Source organism: Corapipo altera, unplaced genomic scaffold (assembly GCF_003945725.1).
Source record: "Corapipo altera isolate COAL_440 unplaced genomic scaffold, ASM394572v1 51, whole genome shotgun sequence".
In the NCBI taxonomy this organism is placed as follows: Eukaryota; Metazoa; Chordata; class Aves; order Passeriformes; family Pipridae; genus Corapipo; species Corapipo altera.
The window spans coordinates 10,619,069-10,641,077 of NW_020884892.1; the positions used below are offsets into that span (position 1 = coordinate 10,619,069).

The 22,009-nt window shown below is 38.8% G+C and overlaps 1 protein-coding gene across 1 annotated transcript; it reads right to left on the reverse strand.

Annotated features, from left to right (window-relative positions):
- Positions 1-5,319: 5,319 nt before the first annotated feature.
- On the reverse strand, positions 5,320-21,958 carry MED30 (mediator complex subunit 30). Its single transcript, XM_027645684.1, has 4 exons — positions 21,470-21,958; positions 20,432-20,590; positions 16,611-16,721; positions 5,320-5,559 (listed from the first exon to the last, which is right to left on the reverse strand). Exons 1-4 carry the CDS (start codon positions 21,641-21,643, stop codon positions 5,464-5,466), a joined length of 540 nt encoding a protein of 179 aa, XP_027501485.1. The 5' UTR covers positions 21,644-21,958; the 3' UTR covers positions 5,320-5,463.
- Between the last annotated feature and the right edge of the window lie 51 nt (positions 21,959-22,009).

The following is a 22,009-nucleotide window of genomic DNA, read 5'->3' on the forward strand; positions in this document are numbered from 1 at the left end:
TAATTTTTGTCACTTTCATTAATATCCTGCAATACATTTCAGCCAGATTGTTATTTTTACATATAGAGTAACCTTCCAACTCAGAAAAAAACCTTTCTCTTTTAAAGGCCTGATGCTCAACCATATCAGTCTTTGCTGCTATTAAACAAGGAAAATGAGAAAACTACTTACGTCCTTCCCCAAATATTTTTTCTGCACTGATGTATTTGTAAATTCCTTTATAATCCCCCAATTCCTTTGTTAGCCTGAAGCAATTAAACTAATCCATCCTCTGTGAACCTCAGTTGACTCACAGAGTCCTTGGGTGTCTTCAAATATTTTTTTTTGACACTTTTTCTTAAATTCAGGTCTTCAAATCTACATATGGAGCTTACTGTTTTCCACAGCAGTTGTCAGTCACCCTTCAGCTGTACTCTTTCTGGCTTTTGCAGCCACCTCGTACACCAACAAAATCTTGGTTCCTATGAGATCAGAATTCTTGTCCTTCTCCCTCTAAATCCATTCTCTACAGTGATTAATTTAGGTAGCATTTGTGCACAAGTTCCAGTTTCTCCCTCAGCAAGAAATATTAATCAGAGCAGGGGTTTTCTCTATGGTGCAACAAGAACAGTCATGGTTTATTAGAGCACTCTGGATATTGCCTTGCTGCCTCTATGGAAGATAAGACGAAAGGCAAACTCCTTGCATCTTTCCTGAACAAGGCATAAATCTGCTCTGCACTTTTGTCTTTTTATGTGAGAAAAACCTTGGACCTTTGCATACTGCCTAGCAGGCAGCTTCTACTGCTGTGTTGTGACACTGAGCTGCACATTCAATATCTGCTGTTTTGTCTACAAAGGTGTTGGATGAATGGTTGCATTCTGAGAGTGTGTGTTAACTTGAAGTGCTCCCACAAATATGCTATAAAGTATTCCACGTCATAGCTCCACTCTCCCAAGTCCTATCTGGGCAAACCAGAATCCTAAGAACCCCAAGCCTCTCAAATATTTTTATATTCCAAAAATATAATGATCCTATGTTCTGGTGTTTGCTTCTGGGATGGTCTGTATGTTTATCCAGCTTCTGCCTTATCGAAAATACAAATATAGCCACAGAATCATAGAAACATTTAAGTTGGAAAAGACCTTTAAGATCATTGAGTCCAACCACTAATAAGCAGCTGTACTTATTACCAGTCACACGATGACGACCCTCAAAGTGAACAGGGTGTGCTTCCAGAGAGCTCTGTGTGTGCAGGAGGGACAGCAAGTCCCAACACTGCTGCAGGCAGCAACTTCGAGAGCCACCACGTTGCTGAGGAAAGTAGGGGAATGCCAGAAGCATGAAGACAATTTCAATGATATATAATGATACAACAATCAACTATATGTACATAAACCAAGCACTGAAATATCTGTGTTGATATTGCTTTACTGGTATTTGTCAATACTTCATCTGGTGCCATTTCATTAACCAGCAGTTAAAGTTCAGTCAGCATTAACCAAAATATTAAATTTCAGCACATGTTGATGCCCAGTAATTCCTTCAAAAGTGTTTCACAGCTCAGGAATTGCCACTTTTCTTAAAACTGCCATCTTCTTGGCCAAATCCTATACTTATTCACAGACCTGCTAGCACATGAATTACGTTCACTATCCTTACTTTCATCTGTGTAAGTCAAAGTGTATGGTTTTGGTCCAATACCTTGCAAAGTTCCTGCTTTGACAGTATTTACTGTGATAATTTACAATTCTGTCAATTTCTGCACTTTGCAATTTAGCTACTGCCCATCTATTCTGGTAGCGGTTTGAAGTGTTTCTCCTCTCAGATGAAAAATTGTAGTCTAGACCTTGGCTACTGCTAGCAGCTGCACAGAGACAGCTGAATATTTTATCAGTCAGACACCTACTTGCAATAACTGCACCCTTATTCACATTTTAGGTTACCTGTGTACTGTTTGTATGCAATAAAATAGTCAACAAACTTTAAACACATTTAGGAAAAAGACATAGATATTATACAAGCAGTAGAGCCAAGTCTAGGCTTATTTCCATTTTCCATAATTGTTCCAAAAATAGAACAAAAATTTGAAGAACTGAGAATGTTACACTACCAATTAAGATGATCGTGCCATTTCAAAATCCACTTCAAATACTTCCTCTAGGCTGCATGCATACTTACACATGCACAAAACAGAAAGCTGCCACCACACCTTGCAAACAGAAAAATGCATCTGCATTTTAAACCAAAACCAAAATAAAATCTCTACTTGCAGTCATCTCCTTTTCAAAAGCTTTGCATATGACTCTCACAGCTGTAGAAATCAACTATTACTTCTGATCAACAAGTCTGCCATAGTGGTCAATCTAAATGGGAAAAGAACAGTTCTGCTGCTAGGAGTAAGTGGAGTAAGATATCCAGTCTTCCTTTTGCAATGTGGGAGAAAAGAGAGAGGCCTTATTTGTAAGGTGTTTTGACATCTACTCACATCTAGGTATTGTCATAGTTACAGATCACTTTCAACACTGTATAAACTAATGAAAATTAACATTTTCTAACACTTTATTTGCAATTATAAGACAGGACATCCATTCATCTGTTAATATTTACAGCCTTCAAAAGGAGAAACAAAAGACAACTATACTGTACCAAATTTTAGGGAAAAAGCACATATTGTTAACCAGGTGTGAGCACATCTATAACCAGGGACTTTTACCTCAAGGAATAGACAAATGGGTTGAAATTATTAAAAAACAAAATTAAAAGGACTGACAGAACAACAAAACACGTGTGAGGGTGAAGAGGTACTGGAACAGGTTGACCACAGAAGCTGTGGATGTCCCATCCCTGGAAGTGTTCAAGGCCAGGCTGAATGAAGATCAGAACAACCTGGTCTAGTGGAAGGTTCACTGCCCATGGCAGGGGGTTGGAACTAGATGATCTTTAAGGTCCTTTCCAACCCAAACCATTCTATGATTCCGTGAAAAGCAGTATAACATTTTTAAACCCATGAATCTCAAATCAGTAAGCATTCAGTATCAAACCACAAGACAGTAAAGAGGATATCTTTCAAAAGGATACCATTTAACTGGACGCTTCAGAAGGTTCTGAACAAATCTTTTACACAAAACTACTACGGAATCTGACTGGACACAGAATGAGCATTAAAAGTAATACACAAGAAGCAAATCATGAAGATGATAAGTTTTCAACTTAACAAATATTAAGAGTAAAGTGCTCCATAGATTTGTACTGAAACTGTTGTTTTACATATTCTTTCATCTGGAAAAAGAGACAATAGTCCACTGTTATCTGTGGATAACAAAAATTTTCAGGTCTATTTTCAGGGCTAACGAAAATTGTGAAGAATAGCAAGGGTAGAACAAAGAAAGATGAATGTTGATGATTAACTCAAAATAATCAACTACTCGTATACCCCAAAGTTTCCTAGGACTGACAGTCATAGGGAAAAGATTAATGAGGTGTTTATTCAGTGCATTCTGGTAAAGAAAACCAAAGTATTCCAGCCATACATAATGTTACAGGAATACATCTCTGGTCAGTCTGTCACAGCCAGCAAGGCTTCATGAGGGGGAAGTCCTGCTTGTAGAACCTGATTTACTTTTACAACAGGATAACCCACCTAATTGATCTAGAAAGGCCAGTAGATGTAATCTTTTTGGATTTCAGCAAAGGTTTTGATACTGTCTCTCACAGGATCCTTCTGGATAAAATGTCCAGCTGAATAACCATGTTATGTGATGACTGACCAAATGGCTCATGGGTTGAGCACAAAGAGTTACAGTGAATGGGGTGACATCAGGATGGTGCAAGGTCACTAGTAGGGTTTGACAGGGCTCCATCCTCAGCCCAGTTCTCTTCAACATCTCCATTAATGACCTGGACCCAGGACTCAGAGGAATACTAAGTTTGCCAACAACACTAAGTAGGGAGGAGCTGTTGAATCCCTCGAGGGCAGAGAGGCCCTGCAGAGAGATCTTCATAAATTAGAGGGCTGGACAATCACCAGCTGCATGAAGTTTAACGAGGGTAAGTACTGGCTTCTACACCTGGGATAGGGCAATGCTGGCTGTGTGTACAGACCAGGGAATGAGAGGCTGGAGAGCAGCACTGTGAAAAGGGACCTGGGGGTCCTGGTCAATGGCAAGTTCAGTATGAGTCAGCAGTGCCCTGGTAGCCAGGAGGGCCAACCATGTCCTGGGGGGCATCAGGCAAAGCAGCACCAGCCGGTCGAGGGAGGGGATTGTCCTGCTCTGCTCTGCACTGGGGAAGCCTCACCTTGAATATTGTGTCCAGTTTTGGGCACCACAATATAAAAATGACATTAAGGTATTAGAAAGCATCCAAAGGAGAGGAGTGGGGATGGTGATGGGCTTTGAGGGGAAGCCTTATGAGGACCAGCTGAGGTCACTTGGTCTGTTCAGCCTGGAGAAGAGGAGACTGAGGGGAGAAGCCATTGCAGTTACAACTTCCTCGTGAGGGGAAGTGGAGGGGCAGGTCCCAATCTCTTGTGACCAGTGACAGGACTTGAGGAAATGGCATGAAGCTGAAGCAGGGGAGGTTTTGGTCAGATATCAGAACAGAACAGAACATGCCAAGTTGGAAGGAACCCACAACAGGCTCCCCAGGGAAGCGGTCACAGCACCAAACCTGCCTGAGATGAAGAAGTGTTTGGACAGTGCTCTCAGGCACACGGTGTGATTCTTGGGGGTGGTCCTGTGCAAGGGCAGGAGTTGGACTCGATGATCCTGATGAGTCCCTTCCAACTCAGCATATTCTATGATTCACCATACAATACCTAGAGTAGTACTCAAGAAATTACAACATGTAATTGCAGAAGAAGTTAAGGTAGTCTTCCCTTAAAAAGACTTAGTTATATCCATAGGATATAATTTTTATGTAGCTTTTGAATTTTGCTCCGATTTATCTAATGTATCATATATCCAGTGATAGGATATGGAATAAGATGAACTTGCATGGTATAGCAGCCTGCAGTGTAAGTTCCCACAATGGAGAACATATCGATTTGCAGTATCTGATCACTGATTTTGGCCCCGTAGCTTTCTGGAGCAACTTTCCTGTCTTGCAACCCTTCCTGTCTGTAGAGGCTGTTTGACGTATACAAACACCTTTTTAAAATTGTTAATTGTATTATAAAGAAAATCCAGAAACACTTCAATTATAAACCCCCTCATTTGCATAGCAATCCAAATTATTACTGTAAGTTACTGATGCTGTACAGCCTAAGGGAAACACTCAGGTAAAACCTGTAGGATGAATCTTTTATAAAAACAAACGCAACACCATTTAAGTTATTAGAAAAAAACCAACATTTTAATCTTGAAGACTTTTCAAACATTACTGCAATATGATTGTAGGAAAATATGCTTCTTCTTACAAGGAAGTTAAACATATCGAATGAGATTTGTATCTTCTTCAAATACAAAGTTTGATTTTCCTTGTTCAATTCCTCATTGCCAACATGGCATTTATGTCCCAAATAAGATTCCGTAACTGATCCATGATCTGCTTCAGCTGCTGATTCTTCTGTTTCAGTTTCTGTGGAAAGAGTTTATTATCAGGTTTTTTTGTGATCAGTTCAATTAACACACTCAAAAATTCAACAAAAGTTACAGTGTTATGAAATGTTATATGAACCTTTTCCTCAGTTGTCTGTGAGCACTATTAGTGGGATAATACATCCCCTTAAAATCACACTCTAAAAATACAAGAAAGCCTCAAAAGTTAAGGACCATTGCTACAGGGTCAATGCTGTTCTCTTCACAGCATTCTTTTTATCAGAAAAAGACACCTTCAAAAGCTGGAGGTTTGTGGAGACCATTCCTCACTTTTCAAAGTCCAAAGGAGAGCATCGTAAGTAGGAAGAAACAATTCAGAGAACAGGTAAATTTATGTGAATATATGTTTTGTAACTTGGGTTTGCAGAAAAATGAGGGATTAACAGTAGAAGTTCGAACAAAGCAAAAGGTATAGGTGAAGTAAATCAAGCTTTTGCAGCCCTTCTGCCTATGTAGGTCAACTGTGATGTGCTTAGAGTCCTGTCTTGAAAAAGGTTCTCTCAAGCATGCTGAATTCTTTAAAATTATGTATTTGTTTTTGCAAACTGCAGAAGCACGTGAAGGACAAGAAGAACAGCAAACTTGCTTTTATTTGGTTGCATAACCAAAACTTAAAAATTATGTCTTTACAGAAGAAAGATCTGGGCACTAAGACATCATACAGTTTCCTTAACCTTTCATGTTTCACAATAATACCCGTATTTATTGTCTCATTTATTCATTCTTCTGCTCAAATCAAAGCTGTTGAGAACTAAGTTAGGTTGTTGTTAACAATACACAGCATGTCCTTCATTCTGATTTGACAAGATGTCAGCCTTCTCACATTAGAGATCAAACTACTTATTCATTAGGGAAGTCTGGAGTTCCAAGTAAAGTGAAAGAACAGGAAAGACTTGCTACCATCAAAAGAAAACAAAATGTTTCAGGTTTGACATAACTTTGTTATTGACACTGCACAAATGGCAATACATTAAAAGGGCGACTCAGATCAGTAATACAACGAAAGCAACTGGAACAGTGATAAAATGAAGCAACAAAAGAAGTAATATCCTGAAAACTGTCTCCTGTATTTTGATGCAGACAACACAACAATATTTTAAGTTGTCCAGATGGTCAGTTGGGAAAGAAGTCCAGAGTAAAAAAGGAAGCCCACTAATTTCAGACCTGTAAAAACAGTCTGAAGTAATATGGTAGTTAGGCTTATTATGGGGAACATAGTAAGAGAAATATTTCTGAACACAGACTTTGAGGGACACATTTCCTGGAAGAAGAGACAACATTCAGTTCCAGACTCCTGAGCAGGATGTGAAAACAGAGGTAGGACAGTTCATGTGCAATAACACTGAATTTCTAGTCAAGCATTTGACAGACTAAAAAGTGTTTAAAAGATAACTACGGGCATTTATCTAATGCTTCTTTCAATTCCATTTGCTGATCCAAGACTTCACAATATATAGCAGAGATCCAACTCCTAAAGACGAGAGAGAAAACTAAGAATCATGTAGTTACCACAGCACCCAAAAGACAGAACTGCAAGTGTCTTCCTACAAAGGTCTTGATGCTTGAGAAAGCACAAGTGGGATGAGATAAACAAGCACGTTCACACCTGTGGCATTTTTAAACATGTTTCTATTTGCCATCCTTAACATTCAATCTTAAAGAAATCAGTGAATGTTACATCAAAGCTACTAATTTAATGCAGGTTGATACTGAGGGCATGTCATTTCAAGATTTTTCAAAACCTTCATCAATAGGAATGAAGGGTGAACAGTCAGTGATGGTTATTCAAGTCAGACAGAAATAAGAACCATTGACCTCTGATAAGCAGACCGTGTTCTCTCTTCATCCATGTCTAACTGTATTGTTAAATACTGTTACTTAGGTAAGCTCACATGAACTTTATGCAAGTTATGCCCAAAAGACTCATTCTGTTAAGATTGTTTTCCTTTCCTGTGCAAGCATTATGACACTGTAAATTGCTTGATCTTTATTTGATATTAGACAAGGGAACCTTCAAACTGGATTTCATTTGTTTTCAAAGCATCTGTAAAGACAGGAAGTATAAAATTGTTTCTTTATTTATCTGAAGATAATTTTAGATCCTTGCCTTCAGTGAAGACCTATTTTTTTAGCTCTTCTACTTTTTCTAGAGACAGAAAAAAAACATCTAAGATGAAGCACCATCCCTGGATTGCTAGGCTGGTGAAAGTATAAAGAGAGGAGAAAATATCCACTTCAGAGAGTATAGTCTCCTAATTGAAATGCATAGAGTGATCTTTGTTACTGATCTTTGACAGGCAGTGGCTCACACCACAGAGTAATACATAATTAATATGTTCTACACCACTGGAAGTGCTGGCCTCTGTTTAAGACTTTGCTGAGCCAGTAAGAACACCTCAACCCAGGTCTAACCTTGGAAAGATAGGTGAAATGGCATTCTTGGGAAATGGGCAAGTTCTGTAAGCAGCTTCTGCAGTAATGACAAATTTTTGTTTGAACAGATTGCTTGCAAGTTGTCTCCCACTCTTTCCTCCTTCAATTGAAATGACTTAGCTGAACTCTGGACTGCTTCTCAGGATTAAGAGTTGTATGAAACAAGAAAAAGTGCTTCATCCCACATATATGCTACAGCTTCTGACTTTATCTGTTTTAAGATAGCACAGGGAAACTATCTTATATGAGGCAGTTTATAATGATTTAAGAGACCTAAGTTCAAGTTACATCTGACAGGCAGGTTTTTGTTAGTCCCCTTCTGTCAGAAAAGGGATCTGACTGGAAGTTTATAATGAGTTTAAGAGACCTAAATTCAAGTTACATTTGACAGGTAGGTTTCTGTTAGTCCCTTTCTGTCAGGAAAGAGATGTGACTGTAAACCAATCCTAAGAGGTCTTCTTTGGTGATACTAATATTCAGTGTGATTAACTACCCATTTTGATTGACCCTGCAAGCACTATGGCCAGCAGGATGGAGTTGGCAAGGACTGCACCTTCCAGTAACCAACAATACCTCAGTAGGCATAGGTCAGGTAAGTCAGTCACGAAAATAGGTACTGAAGCACAAAACCCACATAAATGAAATTATGTGGGAGAACCATAACATACATGCAGAAAATAGCTGTCTTTCAAGGAAAAGAAAAGCTGCCATAAAGAACTTGCCACGTTTCATACAGATTTGGGTTTAGTAGGACACAGTAACTTCAACTTCAACTGAAATGGAATTTCTACTAAAACTAATTTTTGGTTCACTTTCATTTCATTTGAAATTAGTGCTGTCTAGACCAATTCACAGCTTACTACCAGAGATGCATCAGAACTTTCCTTCAACACTGTTCCCATCTCTCTCCTCATTTTAAGCTCATCTATCCTTCAAATTTTAAAACCAAAACATGAGTCATTATGCTGCATCTCAAGCTATTTGTTAGAAGTCCCTTCTTCAGGCAAAGAAAATAGTGTAAACACTGTGGACGAGTAAGATCATATTCCAACTGGTGCCTGTAAAAACATCAACAGTACTTGCCTATGTTGTACAGGCTCTCCTTCTGCTTAAGAAAAAAATAAAGAGGGCTTTCCACCTTGAAAATCTTATATAAAAGACCATACCCTGAATGCTGTGACAGCTTTAGTTTTCACCTGCTCTGTTGAAGATCTACAACTGCACAGGCCAGAAGGACATCTCAGTGTAATAAAACATTAAATATTAGTAACAGTAGTACCTTTATTTGCATAAATCTTGGCAAAATTAAAAAATTATACTTTGTTGATCATGACTCTACTACAGAGAACGGGCATCATGTTCTTTTCCATTAGCATAGAATCATGGAACAGTCTGGGTCAGAAGTGATGTTTAATGGTCATCTTGTCCAACCCCCCAGTGAGCATCTTCAACTAGACCAGGTTACTCAGAGACCAATCCAGCCTGACTGTGAATGTTTTCAGGGATGGGGCATCTACCTCCTCTCTGGAAAAGTGTTTCATCACCCTCAGCATAAAAAATTTCTTCCTTATATCTAATCTAAACGGACTTTCTGTTAGTCTAAAGCCATTACCCCTTGTCCTATTGCAACAGGCCCTGCTAAAAAGTGTTCCCACCTTTCTTGGGAAGCCCTTCAGGCCCCTTTAGGTACTGAAAGGCTGCTATAATGTCTCTGTGGAGTCTTCTCTCCTCCAGACTGAACAGCCCCAACTCTCTCTGCCTTTCCTCATAGGTGAGGTGCTCCATCCCTCTGATCATTTTTGTGGCTCTCCTCTGGACCTGCTCCAACAGGTCCATATCCTTCCTGTGCTGCAGACCCCAGAGCTGGACACAGAACTCATGTTACTCCTTCTGACCATTAAACTGCTGTAGGAAGTGATTGTTGAAAGCCTTATGAAGGTGACAGAGGCTTCCATGTTTCCATGTAAGTCAAAGCCAAAAAATTTCTACAGAAACACAATGTCTGTGATAGGAAAGTGAAATTTATACTGTCTCTTTTTTAAATGAGTCCTTTATATTGAAATCTCTGAAGTAAGGTCGAAAAACCTTCTCCTTTCTTTTTTCCTTCGGTTTTATAGTCAAAAGAATGGCAATATTATACGCATATAGCTGGAAAAAAATATGATACAAAAAATGTCCTCAACACTTTGCTCAAACACTCTTAAAGCTGACAGATGATATTCTAACTTATGTCTGCTCAACTGATACCAAGGCCCACTTTTCATCGTAATATTGATCTATGTATAATTTTTTTCCAAAGGGATAAAAAATATTAATCACTAATACAGTAACTGCTGTGCAATTAAACATTAACACAGCTTTTCCTGATGTCACGCACAGACATAACTGTTCTACCCCTACCAGAAATAAGACTGGGTTTTCTGCCTTGCTCCTCACCTGACAGCTGAAGGGAAAACTGCTCCTTCTGCACGTGTAACTCTGTGTTCCTGAAACATGCAGAGGCACCACTGACAGCCTGTGCTCCACTGCATGCTCAGTACTTTTCACCTATTGACCCAGACGGGATTGCACGTATCCACTGTCAGGGAGGAAGAAGCACATTCATTCAAGTAGATCGATGTTTGCTCCATACCAATTATTTATCATTCAACAATGAGGTCTGAGGTCTTATTTACTGAGTACCATCTAGACTATGTAGCTTGTAATGGAAATACCCATTCCCCAAGGTGCTTCTCCACCACAACCCTCAGTGTTACATCCCCCTTCTTAACATGAAAATCACACAGATGTATGATCCTCAGTTACAGATGGACAACTAAGTGACATGAACACCAGAGATAAAACTGGAGGGCCTACTAACTTTGTCCAGAGACACTTCAGGTTCAAGTTCATAACTAAATTTCATATTTTAACAGCTTCCCACATATTCAAAGCTACTATGAACCACAAGGAGAAGAATGAACAACTGCCACGGATGTTTTGTGGCAGAGAAACAAAAAATCCAGTTTTCAGGAGCTGCCTTCAGTTAGTTCCTCACTGCTCACAATAAATCCTTGCTTCTCATTCCCAAATTCCCTGCTTATTCAATACCCTCATACCAGTTACCCAATACACAAACCAGGATTTTTATAATCTTATTTACTACGATACTGATTCAATCTAAACACTGCCTCATCTGCAACAAAAGCAGAATAACTCAAGGACTCTTCCAGAAAAGTGGGCAGAGGGGAAGAGGAACCAAATGTGATAATGCAATAAAGGTTGTACAATATGCACCTATATGAGGACAAAAGGTGACAACTGGGATTGTTAAGACAGCTTTAAGCTCACTTTTTCCTAATTTTTTTCAACGCTGTTACCATGATATTATTTTGATATAGGATGTAATGTGAAAAACTTTGCATGCAACACTTTACACAAAACTGAAAAGGACGTATATCATCATCTGGCATAAAATGTATCTGAGTGCTGTGGGAGCTGTCTGATGATATTACAAGACCACTCTATGCAATCTTCTACTGGAGAGGGGAGGAGGCTCCTGATGAAGAAGGAAACATCTTTAGTCATCTGCAAGAAAGTCAAGGAGTGATATCCAGAAAACTACAGGCTGGTTAGCCTAACCCTTGACTCCAGAAAGACTATGAAGCAAACCCTTCTGGAAGTCGTGTCCAGACATAAGAATGATAAAGTCATGGTGACTGGAAACAGTCACCCTGGATTTACCAAAGATGTGCTGTGCCTGAAAAACATGATGTCCTTCTACTGAGTAGTGACTGGCTGTGTGGCAAGGGGAGAGTAGGAGCTTTTCTTTACTTTCATATTAGTCAGGCTTTTGACACAATCTCTCATAGTCTTGTAGCCAAATTGGAGAGATATGGTTTGGATAGGTGGATTACAAGATTGATGGAAAACTGTCAGGGATATGGGATTCTAAATGCTGGGATCATCAGTATTAAGACCAAATGGTAGCTGGTCACTCTTGAAGTTTCTCAGGATTGATACTAAGGTGAGTATTCTTAATATCCTCATTAATGATTAATCCACACTTACTGACCTAATCACTGTATCAAATTTGTGGACAATGCCAAGTAGGGGAATGTGATAAATATACTCAGTGGTAGGATATCTGGTTCAGAGGGACCTACCTTGGGAACTTCAATTAAACCAAAATCCTACATCTGCACACACAATAAACTCACACAACAGCACAGGCAGAGAGCTGACTGAATACAAATCACATTTGCAGAAAAGGATCTGGGGTAATTTTGATACTTTTTGACAAGTTGAACATGAGTCAGCTGCAGATCTTTTTGCAACAATGAAGACTAACTGCACACTGTGCTATATTAGAGAGAGTGCACCCATCAGGTCAAGTGAAATTGTTATTCCCCTCTATTTGGTTCTGCAGAACAACTGTCCAATTTGGGGATCAATATAAAGCACTAACATACTGAATAATGCCTAGTGGAAGGCCACCAAGATGAGTAAAGCTGTATTTGTTCCATCTCAAGCAGAGAAGGCCAAAAGGCATGATCACTGTCTTCAGCTATATACTGAAGATCATAGAAAAGACAAAGCTGGACTTTTCTTGAATGTACACAGCAAAAGGATGAGGGAAAGTGGATATACGAGTTATGAAAAAATTCCAATGTAACATTAGGAAAAATTTCACAGTGGAAGTCAACCCTTAAGAAGAGACCAGAAAAGGCAGAATTTCCATCCTTACAGATATTTGAAATGCTACTGGAATATGAGTTGGAGCAACAGGATCTAACTTTGCTGGTTGACCCTGCTTTGAGCCAGAGACTGCAGTAGATAACCTCCAGACCTCCCACCGAGCCTAAAGTCCTCTGATTCTACCACCGCAGAGAGCCAGTTTGGGTACTCAAAACATGATGGAACTGTCTCTAGTGCAGATTAATCTACCAAGAAGGTGTCCAAATAAAGAATTCTTCCCCTCCTGCCAAAGTATTCCTTGGTGCACATTCGTATTTTGGGTGAAAAAGGACTCTACACATATAAAACAAAAGTACAGGGAAAGTAGTTTAAATGGAATTTAGGTTTTCAGCATAGTTCAAAAGTAAAGTTTTCCGAAGAGAAAGACTAATTGCAAATTGCTGTCATTTTAAGGATACTTCCCTAAACAACATCAGCTGCAGTGCACAATGTTTATGTTATCAAAAAAAAGCCCAGAGCTAAACTCATAACAGCTTAACTTAAAAGTCTGTCATATAGATTGTCTTTTCCTCTCTTAGCAAGATCACTGTTAAACACTTAGCAAATGTTAATTAAGAATATCAGACACGACTGTTTTCTGAAGAGTCACCTGGAATGTCCTAATGCTATTTCACATCATTTCATTTTCATCCAAATGTACTGAGACTACTAATTACGTCATAGTTTTCCTAAGTGCTTCATTTGAAACCAGACCTACAGCACCTAAGAAACCTAAGCTGCACTTGCTCCACACAGACTAAAGCATTCTCAGTTTCTGATTTGTTATTTTCTAAGTCCTGTCAAATGTACTACAAGACTACAGACCTAAGGTGAGCCTTAGGTGAAAATAATACTGATGATGCTATACTTAGAAGGTAAAAAATCTGTAGACTGAACATTAAACTCTTGAAAAATATGAAGACAAGTGAGGAAATCTTGTTAACAGTTTCCACTTGTTGCAAATAGATTAATCTCAATGAAAACTGGGTCAAGACTTGCACTAGTAAACCAATGCAAATGCTTAACCGATTCTGGAACAGTGAGTTATTTATTCCAAAAGAGAGTCAACCATCCCAACAATTTACAAGCTCAGAAAGCAAATACAGTTAAAAAAGAATAAGCTGCATTTTTGGGAACTGCAACAGAGAATTGTTTAGTACAAAAGGTAGAAGTAGCTCAGTGCTCAAGAAATGGTTGGTTTGTTTGTTTGTTTGTTTTGTATATGTTTCTTAGTGCTGGCAAAACTCCCTTCTGGTATTAAGCTTAATGGGTTTTATTTAAACCTACATTTGCTAATTACTACTGAATTGCTAGGACAGAAATTCATTACCTTGTAAACTGATCTATATTTTAAATTAACAAACAAGCACTTCCACAGCCAAGGTGAGCGCATTAAACTTTCTGACCTAAAATATAAGCCTAACACAGCAGAAAGATGTCACTACACAGTAAACCAATACCAAAAGCTCCTGCAGTATTTAGGGTCACATCAACAGATTCTCCTGCCCCATGAATGAGATGGTGAGTACAGGAAGTACCTGATGCTCCTCTCCTCCTCCACTGAGGATGCCCTGACGAGACAACTGCAGCAGCAAAGCAGAGCTGCCATGTTTCAGGTCAGTGGTTCATGGAATGAGGGACATTTTTGTGTGAGAATACATGATCCACAAGATTTGTATGAGCTACTCCTAGCTGTGTCTGAGCTCTACACTGAGGGGCAATTAGTGCCTTTCACATACATCCAGAGCCACTAAAGAAATCAGACTGGCTGAGATATCACAGGAAGGAGGGTAAAATTAAGCGAACCACGGCAGGTCTAAGAACTCAAATATCTCAACAGTGTCAAAGTATTGGGAAATTGCAACAATGCTTTTTTTGGTACCAATGACAGCCAAGATTGAAAAAATGCTGCCTATCACAGCAAAAAGGATTATGTGAGAACAGGACAACAGCTGAACGATGACAGCGGGTCAAAAATATAAAAAGTTTCCTCATCTGTAATGTTGGTTTCCCTACCACAGCATCTTCATCAACATTTTGCATCATGAAATTTTTCTAAAATAAATTAATCCAATTGAGTTGGATGTTACGTACCATAGGGGAACTGAAAAGCTATCAGGAATGCCAGCTAAGAACCAGAGAGGGTTAGTTAAGCCCAGCAGCCAGTGTCAGAAATTAGATGAATTAATAATGATTCTAGTGATTTTTCTTTGCAAAAAGAAGAATTTCTTTATTTCTAGTCATAAAACCCAAAGCATTTCCTATTCTGAAAAGTACTAAAATTCAAGCTCTGAAAGTGGTAGTGGATGTGCTAATACAGCTGGAGGGAGACAAAAGAAAAAAATCAGTGCTCTTCCAAAAAACAAGAAGTTTAACTTTCTTTTGCAGTAGTTAGTAAGTATTTGTCCACAGGAATATTAGAGAAAGTTCAACTATCTTGTGAAGATTTACTATAGAAAATCTGGAAAACTAGGTCTGGCATTTAGGTGTGAATACAGGATTTCAGACCAGATTTAAGTGAAAGTTTTAATGCATTCTTAATTACCAGTTCGCGACCAATGGTCCTGTAACACCATCAACCTTCTTAAGGTTCAGAACTCATCATAAAAATTTATGAAATTCTTTTCACAAGATCACACCAAGGAGGTTTAAAAACACATTAGCATGCAAGTACAACACCAAGGGCAAACCCACGTCACAGAACTATTAAAACCACAGCAAATATGGACAGTTAAACTTATTAACACTTAAAGACTGCAAATAAATGTGCATAAATTCAGAATACAACACTGCATACAATATAATATATACAACTATGCTATATCAGCACTCAGGAGAACAATTACAACAGGGAAGCTGACAACTGTTTTTCTCTAAATTCAAGTAGTCCCTATTTTTCTAAATAAATGGGTTATGAAAAATTCAATACATCTCTGAGTGTTGAAGACAAATTAAAATACTGGAAATATTTTAAAAGTTAAAAATCTACCAATTATTCTCTAAATTAAACATTTCATTTATTTATTTCCTTCGTTCAGTTATTTTTGTAGATTATACTTCCTTTTTACTAAGTATTTACAGATATTACAGCCATAGAAATATTTAATTAATCCTATCTTTGTACTTTACAGATTGAAGAAACAATGTTCAAAACTGTGTTCCGGCAAAACTTCATATTTTAATCTCAATATTATATTAGCAGTTACTCTAGCATTATTTATTTTTAGATTTGAATCTACTACAGACTGCCACTCAAACTGAAAATTTAACAGCATCTTTATAATTCATAGCACATTTTTTTCTGAATGTGTTAAGATTCAATAGATGTTCCTCTTAACAAAGGAACGGTCTTCCTCAGACTGTCAAAATACAAAAGCCTTTACCAACTCAATAATTGTAACAATATTTACACAATACCCTTTTTTTTTCAAACTTGAGGTAAGTTTTGAAGAAAAATAAATTCAACAGGCACCTTACCTCAGTTTATAGTGCTGATATCTAGTGGGCTAAGCATAAACATAATACATTGTGTTCAAAAGAATATATGTTGGTTTTAAAAGAGGCACAAGTAAAAACTGTCAGGGAACCCAAACTCTACAGCCAGAGTTAAAAAAACAAACAAACAAACCCAAACCAAACAAAAACCCAAACCAAACCAAACCAAAACCAACCAACCAAACAACAAAAAACAAAACAAAAAAGTCCTCTCAAATTTGTTTCCTGAAAGTTAATTCTGAAATAGTTAAGTGCAAGAAGTAATTATCCCCAGGTTTGATGGTAGTCATCAGACATTCTGCATTTAGTAAAGGAATCTAGAAATTTAAGCTTTGTGACATCGAAGTGCCATTTCCTATTTTATGCAAATTAATTTAACTTTGTTACCTTATTTACTTCCATAATTTCCCTTCTCTCTTCAGTAGCAAAACGAAGCTGACTTGCAGCACCACGATCATCATGCTTAGATCCATCTTCTTCAACGTACGGAATAAGTTGCTGTGAAGACAAGAAATATTAGCTTTATTAAAAAAAAAAAAAAGAAAAATTAAAAGAAGAAATTAAAAAAAAAAAGAAATGAAATGCAGGAGATAAATAAGGTACTACCATTTTCTCCACAGGTTCAAACTGCTCACATGAAAGTTGACACAAGCTCTTCACATCAAACCCAAAGGCCTTGGAATAACCTCAGTTTGTTCTCCAGGAAAATGATGCACTTCAAAAGGACACAGTCCCACCTGTTACCATGCTTAGACCCAAGCGATTTCACAACTGCAGGCAAACCCCACACTTTCCATTTCAAGATGTGTATCATGGATAAATCTTGTATTTTGAAATATGCAGATTGTGATTTTACATTTTACCATTCCACACTATGAAACACCACAAACAAGAGCCTGTCATTATTATAAAGTATTTTAGCAGAGGGGCAGGTACTGATCTCTTCACTCTCGTGACCAGCAAAGGGGACTCGAGGAAACAGCATAAAGCTGAGTCAGGGGAAGTTTAGGCTGGATATCAGGAAAATGTTTTTCACCCAGAGGATGGTTGGGCACCAAACAGGCTCTCCAGGGAAGCGGTCACAAGCCTGCCTGAGTTCAAGGAACATTTGGACAATGCTCTCAGGCACATGGTGTGATTCTTGGGGTGTCCTGGGCAGGGCCAGGAGTTGGACTCAATGATCCTGATGGGTCATTGATTCTATGATTCTATGATTCTATACTAACCATAATTATGACTGGCTTTAAATAGCTACTTAGTTAATACTCCAGCTATGTCTTGCTATTTTAGTGAACCTCTGTTTGGCTATTCTTAAGACCAGGCCTATAGTCACCTAAAGGGAGTTTTTCCCTAAGTATTTCCCACTGTGATCTTCCCTGACACACAGAATCATAGCTTTGTTTAGGCTGGAAAAGACCATATTGTGCTATCATTTCTGTACAAAGCCAAAAATCTTTGATGAAGTATCCCTAAATGAATACTACTGTATGCTTCCTTCCTAAAAAGAAAATAAATTAAAAAGAATCAGCAAATATAGCAGGTACCAAACAAATACATGCTTCTGTGTCAGAACACTTCCAAGCTACTAAAACTAATTAAAAAATAATAAGCTGTAGCATTTTATACATAGCATACATCCAGTGTCCACAGTGCAACATTGTTTTTTCTGTCCTGAACCAAGCAAAATTACATCCACGTTCCCATACACACTACAGACAAATGAAAGACTAGTATTGGTGAAAATGAGCAAGAAGACATTAGTTCAAAAGCCTGGGAGCAAGCTGCTCACCAAGTCCATATTAACTTGTTACTTAGGCTGGAGTGTAATATTTCAAAGCATTCAGCATCCTCCTTCAGCATTTTGATAGAAAACTTACTTTGATTTAACCCACTGAAAATTTAATTTCCTTCTATGCAAAAATTTCCGTAGTTCACTCTTATTAAGCTTAACAAAATGAACAAAAACTACCACACTAAACTTTGTCATGAAAATGTAGTAAAGGTTAACCACTTACTACATTTGCAGACTATAAAAAAGAAGTAGTGTGGCTCCTAAATACTCTTGGAAAAAACTCCTCTCTCTGATGGAAAAATAAAGTAGCACTCAAACTAGAACACTTCCTTTGAAAACCTCTCGTCTTTCAGAAAAGGTATTAGAAAAAAAACAAACCCATCAAGAAAAGCCAAATTACACCTAACACACAAAAGCAGGAAATTTAAACCAGATCTGCTTCACAATTATTTCATGCCTTGCTACATTGGTTAACAGAAATTTACTCATACTTATTATATCGGTAGTACAAATTTACAAAAAATGTGAAAACATTTATATCAATAATAATAGACTAAGGAATATTAGCAGGTACTGACTTCTCTTGACTGTGTAAAAAAAAAAAGAGCTTTGTAAATATTCTTCAAAGGTATGGTTAGAATGTCAGCATAAAATAATATGATTGAGACTATTACTGAAATGCTGGAAGAAGAATTTAAGAAAATTGATCCAAGACGAATGGTGTGCCACTGTCATTCACCCTAACCAGTAAAAACATGAGACAGGCAGGCACCTCCTAACTTCAGAGCAGAAAAGACTACGCAGATTAAAAAGAAAGAATTCCAACTATTGATACAAAATTCTGCTGTGCCTAAGTTATCAGTCAGACATTGCATTAAAAAAGCTTACTCTATTGCACACAAGTCAACACACCATGGAAAAAGTTTTATTCTTTAAAATGAGAAAGTTATCCTAATCCCTTCCTTGCTATCAGGTTTCTCTAAAACCCTGGGCAGTGACTGTTGACAGAAGTAGTAGTCTAGAAGCAGTAGTCTAAACTGGACTGTACAGAATGAATGAATGAACCTAATTTATTTATTCCTATTCATTGAAGAGACTCAAATACAAAATAAAATGCATACATGGTTAAAATTCAACAGACAATCACAAGACTGTTAATAAAGTTGCCTCCGAATCCAAAGGTCAATATTTAAAGAACTTCACAGTTCTGGATAATTAGCACAGTAGTAACTCGAGTCATAACACAAAACGGGTTTAAGAGTATTACTAAGAATTAGAAACAACTTAACTTATGAGGGAGAAAACAAAGTTTTGATTTTACTAGGAATAGCAGTTTTATTAGGAAAAACTTTAGCCAATCCTCCTTCCTGGAAGTCCGATGCTGTAACTGTTTCATCACCACTGCACACTTAGGTTTGGTTCATACTGGCCCAGCAGGTTAGGAGCAGCAGAATGAGGCAACTAAGGAGGCACAGATTGATGGTCAGAGAAAGAGAATAATGTTTATTAGTGAGGGAGCCAGGCTGACAGGTGAGAGCTCGAAGCAGGCTGTTTCCCACTTTTTCCCACTTCTTTTAAAAAATCTACCCTGATCCTTTCATTTTCCTAGGGGAAACAAATTGATGAAGGAACTAAGAAGCTTGAGGAAAAAGGCTAAAATTTTAAATCAAGTTTGATTTTATAGAATCCAAGAATGAATTACGTTGGAGAAGACCTCTGAGATCTTGTCAACTAGATCATGGCACTAAGTGCCACATTCAGTCTTTCCTTAAACACCTCCAGAGACAGTGACTCTAACACCTCCTTGGGCAGCCCATTCCAGTGTTTAATAACCCTAATGTCAACCTAAGCCTCCCCTGGCACAACTTGAGGCCATTTCCTCTTATCCTGTCACTTGTTGCCTGGGAGAAGAGGCTGACCCCTACTTTGCCACAACCTCCTTTCAGGGAGTTGTAGAGAGTGAGAAGGTCCCTCCTGAGCCTCCCCTTCTCCAAGCTATACAACTCCAGGTCCCCCAGTCACTCCTTGTCAGACTTGTGCTCCAGACTCTTCACCAGCTTTATTGCCCTTCTCTGGACACGCTTCGGCACCTCCATGTCCTTCCTCAACTGAGGGGCCCAGAACTGGACACAGCACTCGAGGTGTGGCCTCACCAGCGCTGAGTACAGAGGGAAAATTTCAAATTGGGATTCAATTTCAAAATTGGATCCCTCCCAATTGGCAAGAATTGATGATGTTATGTGAAAGTTTCGCAGTTTTTCCACCAGCTTTAACTAATAAACAGAATTCAGTCCACTTAATATCCAGTCTCATTAAAACTTGTTATGAGTCTCCTGCAACTGAGGAGAATGGACAATATGCTATGAAGAGAGTCGTTATTCCGAGCTGTAATGTATATATGCATAAAGATACTTACTTCTATGGGAACAGGATCGAGCCCAGCACAGTTTTCATTGCATTTGTCATAGACTAATCTCAGTTTTCTGAAGAGTATTGATAACTGACGGAGATGTTCCTGCAGCTTTCCCAATCTGTCTTGGTATGTTGCAGTATGATAAGTAACACCATTTGGTAACTTAAGAGAACGAAAATATTAAAAATATTAAAGCTTCTGTCCCACAAAATAACCAGACCAAAAGAAATCAGATGGAGTTTTGTACATTTTAAAATCAGACAATCCCATTATTCCCTCAGAAATCACTGATTTTTTTATTTTCTTTACCAGTAAAATTTTGGATTTTATGTGCTCAATCACTGTTGTCAAACAGCTTCATGTATTCTATACTTTGGTCATTGCCAATCCCTCTAACTCTTTTCAGTGAGTGTCTTCACAATGGTTAAGTATGACACTGTTGTGATCCAAGTATTACACTTGGAGAGTCTGTGTCTCAACCCCAGGCCACAAAATTCAGTAACACCAGAGTCATGAAAACAGAAAGAATGGGGGTTATTATTTATCTTCCGCTTTCCACAGAGAGAGAACACAACAGATGTTTGTATGTTTTCTCAGTAAGTAGCCATAAATAAGGACTATGTCCATTTTTATAAGAAAAAAAAAAGCAGTTTTAGGTGGGAAACATTACCAAAAAAGATCAATGAAAATTCTTCTAAAATTATTCCCTGTATGTTAACATAAATAGAGAAACACAACTGGCATATAAGCAGACTTTGCTATTCATAAAGGAAAACACAGTTACAAAGTGCATTTAGAATTTATCTATTGTGGGGGCGACAGTAATTCAGCATTTCTGAATACTCTACATGTTCACTTTATCTACAGGAGTAAACAAATACATTAAGAGTAGTATTCACTTCTCCAGTCAATCCTCCCTTTTAAAGCAGTTTGATGGAGTTATCTAAACGTCCTAAGCCGCCACCTCTGTCTGTATATGCGGGCTGTCAGTGATAACAACACGGGAAGCAAGGGCCGTGAAAATAAAAAGCTATTTTTCACCTGCATGTTCCTCAGTAACTGGAAGATCTCCATGGTTCGGAACACAATGTCCTGCACGGTCTCCTGGCCGATGCGGCAGAGGGAAGCCGTGTTCACCTCCCTGGCCGCCTGAGCCTGAGTCCCCGAGAAAGCGCCCGGCGGCATCCCCGCCCCAGCCAGAGGGGGGGTCGACATCTCCAGGCCTTAACCAGTCCCACTAGGACGAGCAGAAAGAGGAGGTTATGACGGAACGATCAAGTACTTGAGTCTATCCTAATAAACTTCTGAAGGACAGCTATCCCATTCCTTTTCCCCGCACGCGGCCCTATCCCAGATAGAACTGTTCAACTGACGAAGCCGGCTCGGCGCTGCACCCCCGGGGTCGGACCAACCCCTCGGTTGGGACACCGCTCCCTCACCAACCGCAGCGCTGCCGGGCGGTGGGACCAGGGATGCTCCTCACGCACCTCCGTCCCCTCAGCTCGGTCACTGCCTCGACCCGTCGCAACCGGACACGGCAGTGACCCACTCGCTCCCGACCGGGCCCGGGCCCCGGCCCCG

Coding starts and splice junctions, on each gene's coding strand:
- MED30 (XM_027645684.1), bottom strand. CDS start 21,643: ATGTCGACCCCCCCTCTGGCTGGGGCGGGGATGCCGCCGGGCGCTTTC. Junction 16,722..20,431: donor TCGATCCTGTTCCCATAGAA/GTAAGTATCTTT, acceptor TTGTCTTCACAG/CAACTTATTCCGTACGTTGA. Junction 5,560..16,610: donor AAATTATGGAAGTAAATAAG/GTAACAAAGTTA, acceptor CTCTTTCCACAG/AAACTGAAACAGAAGAATCA.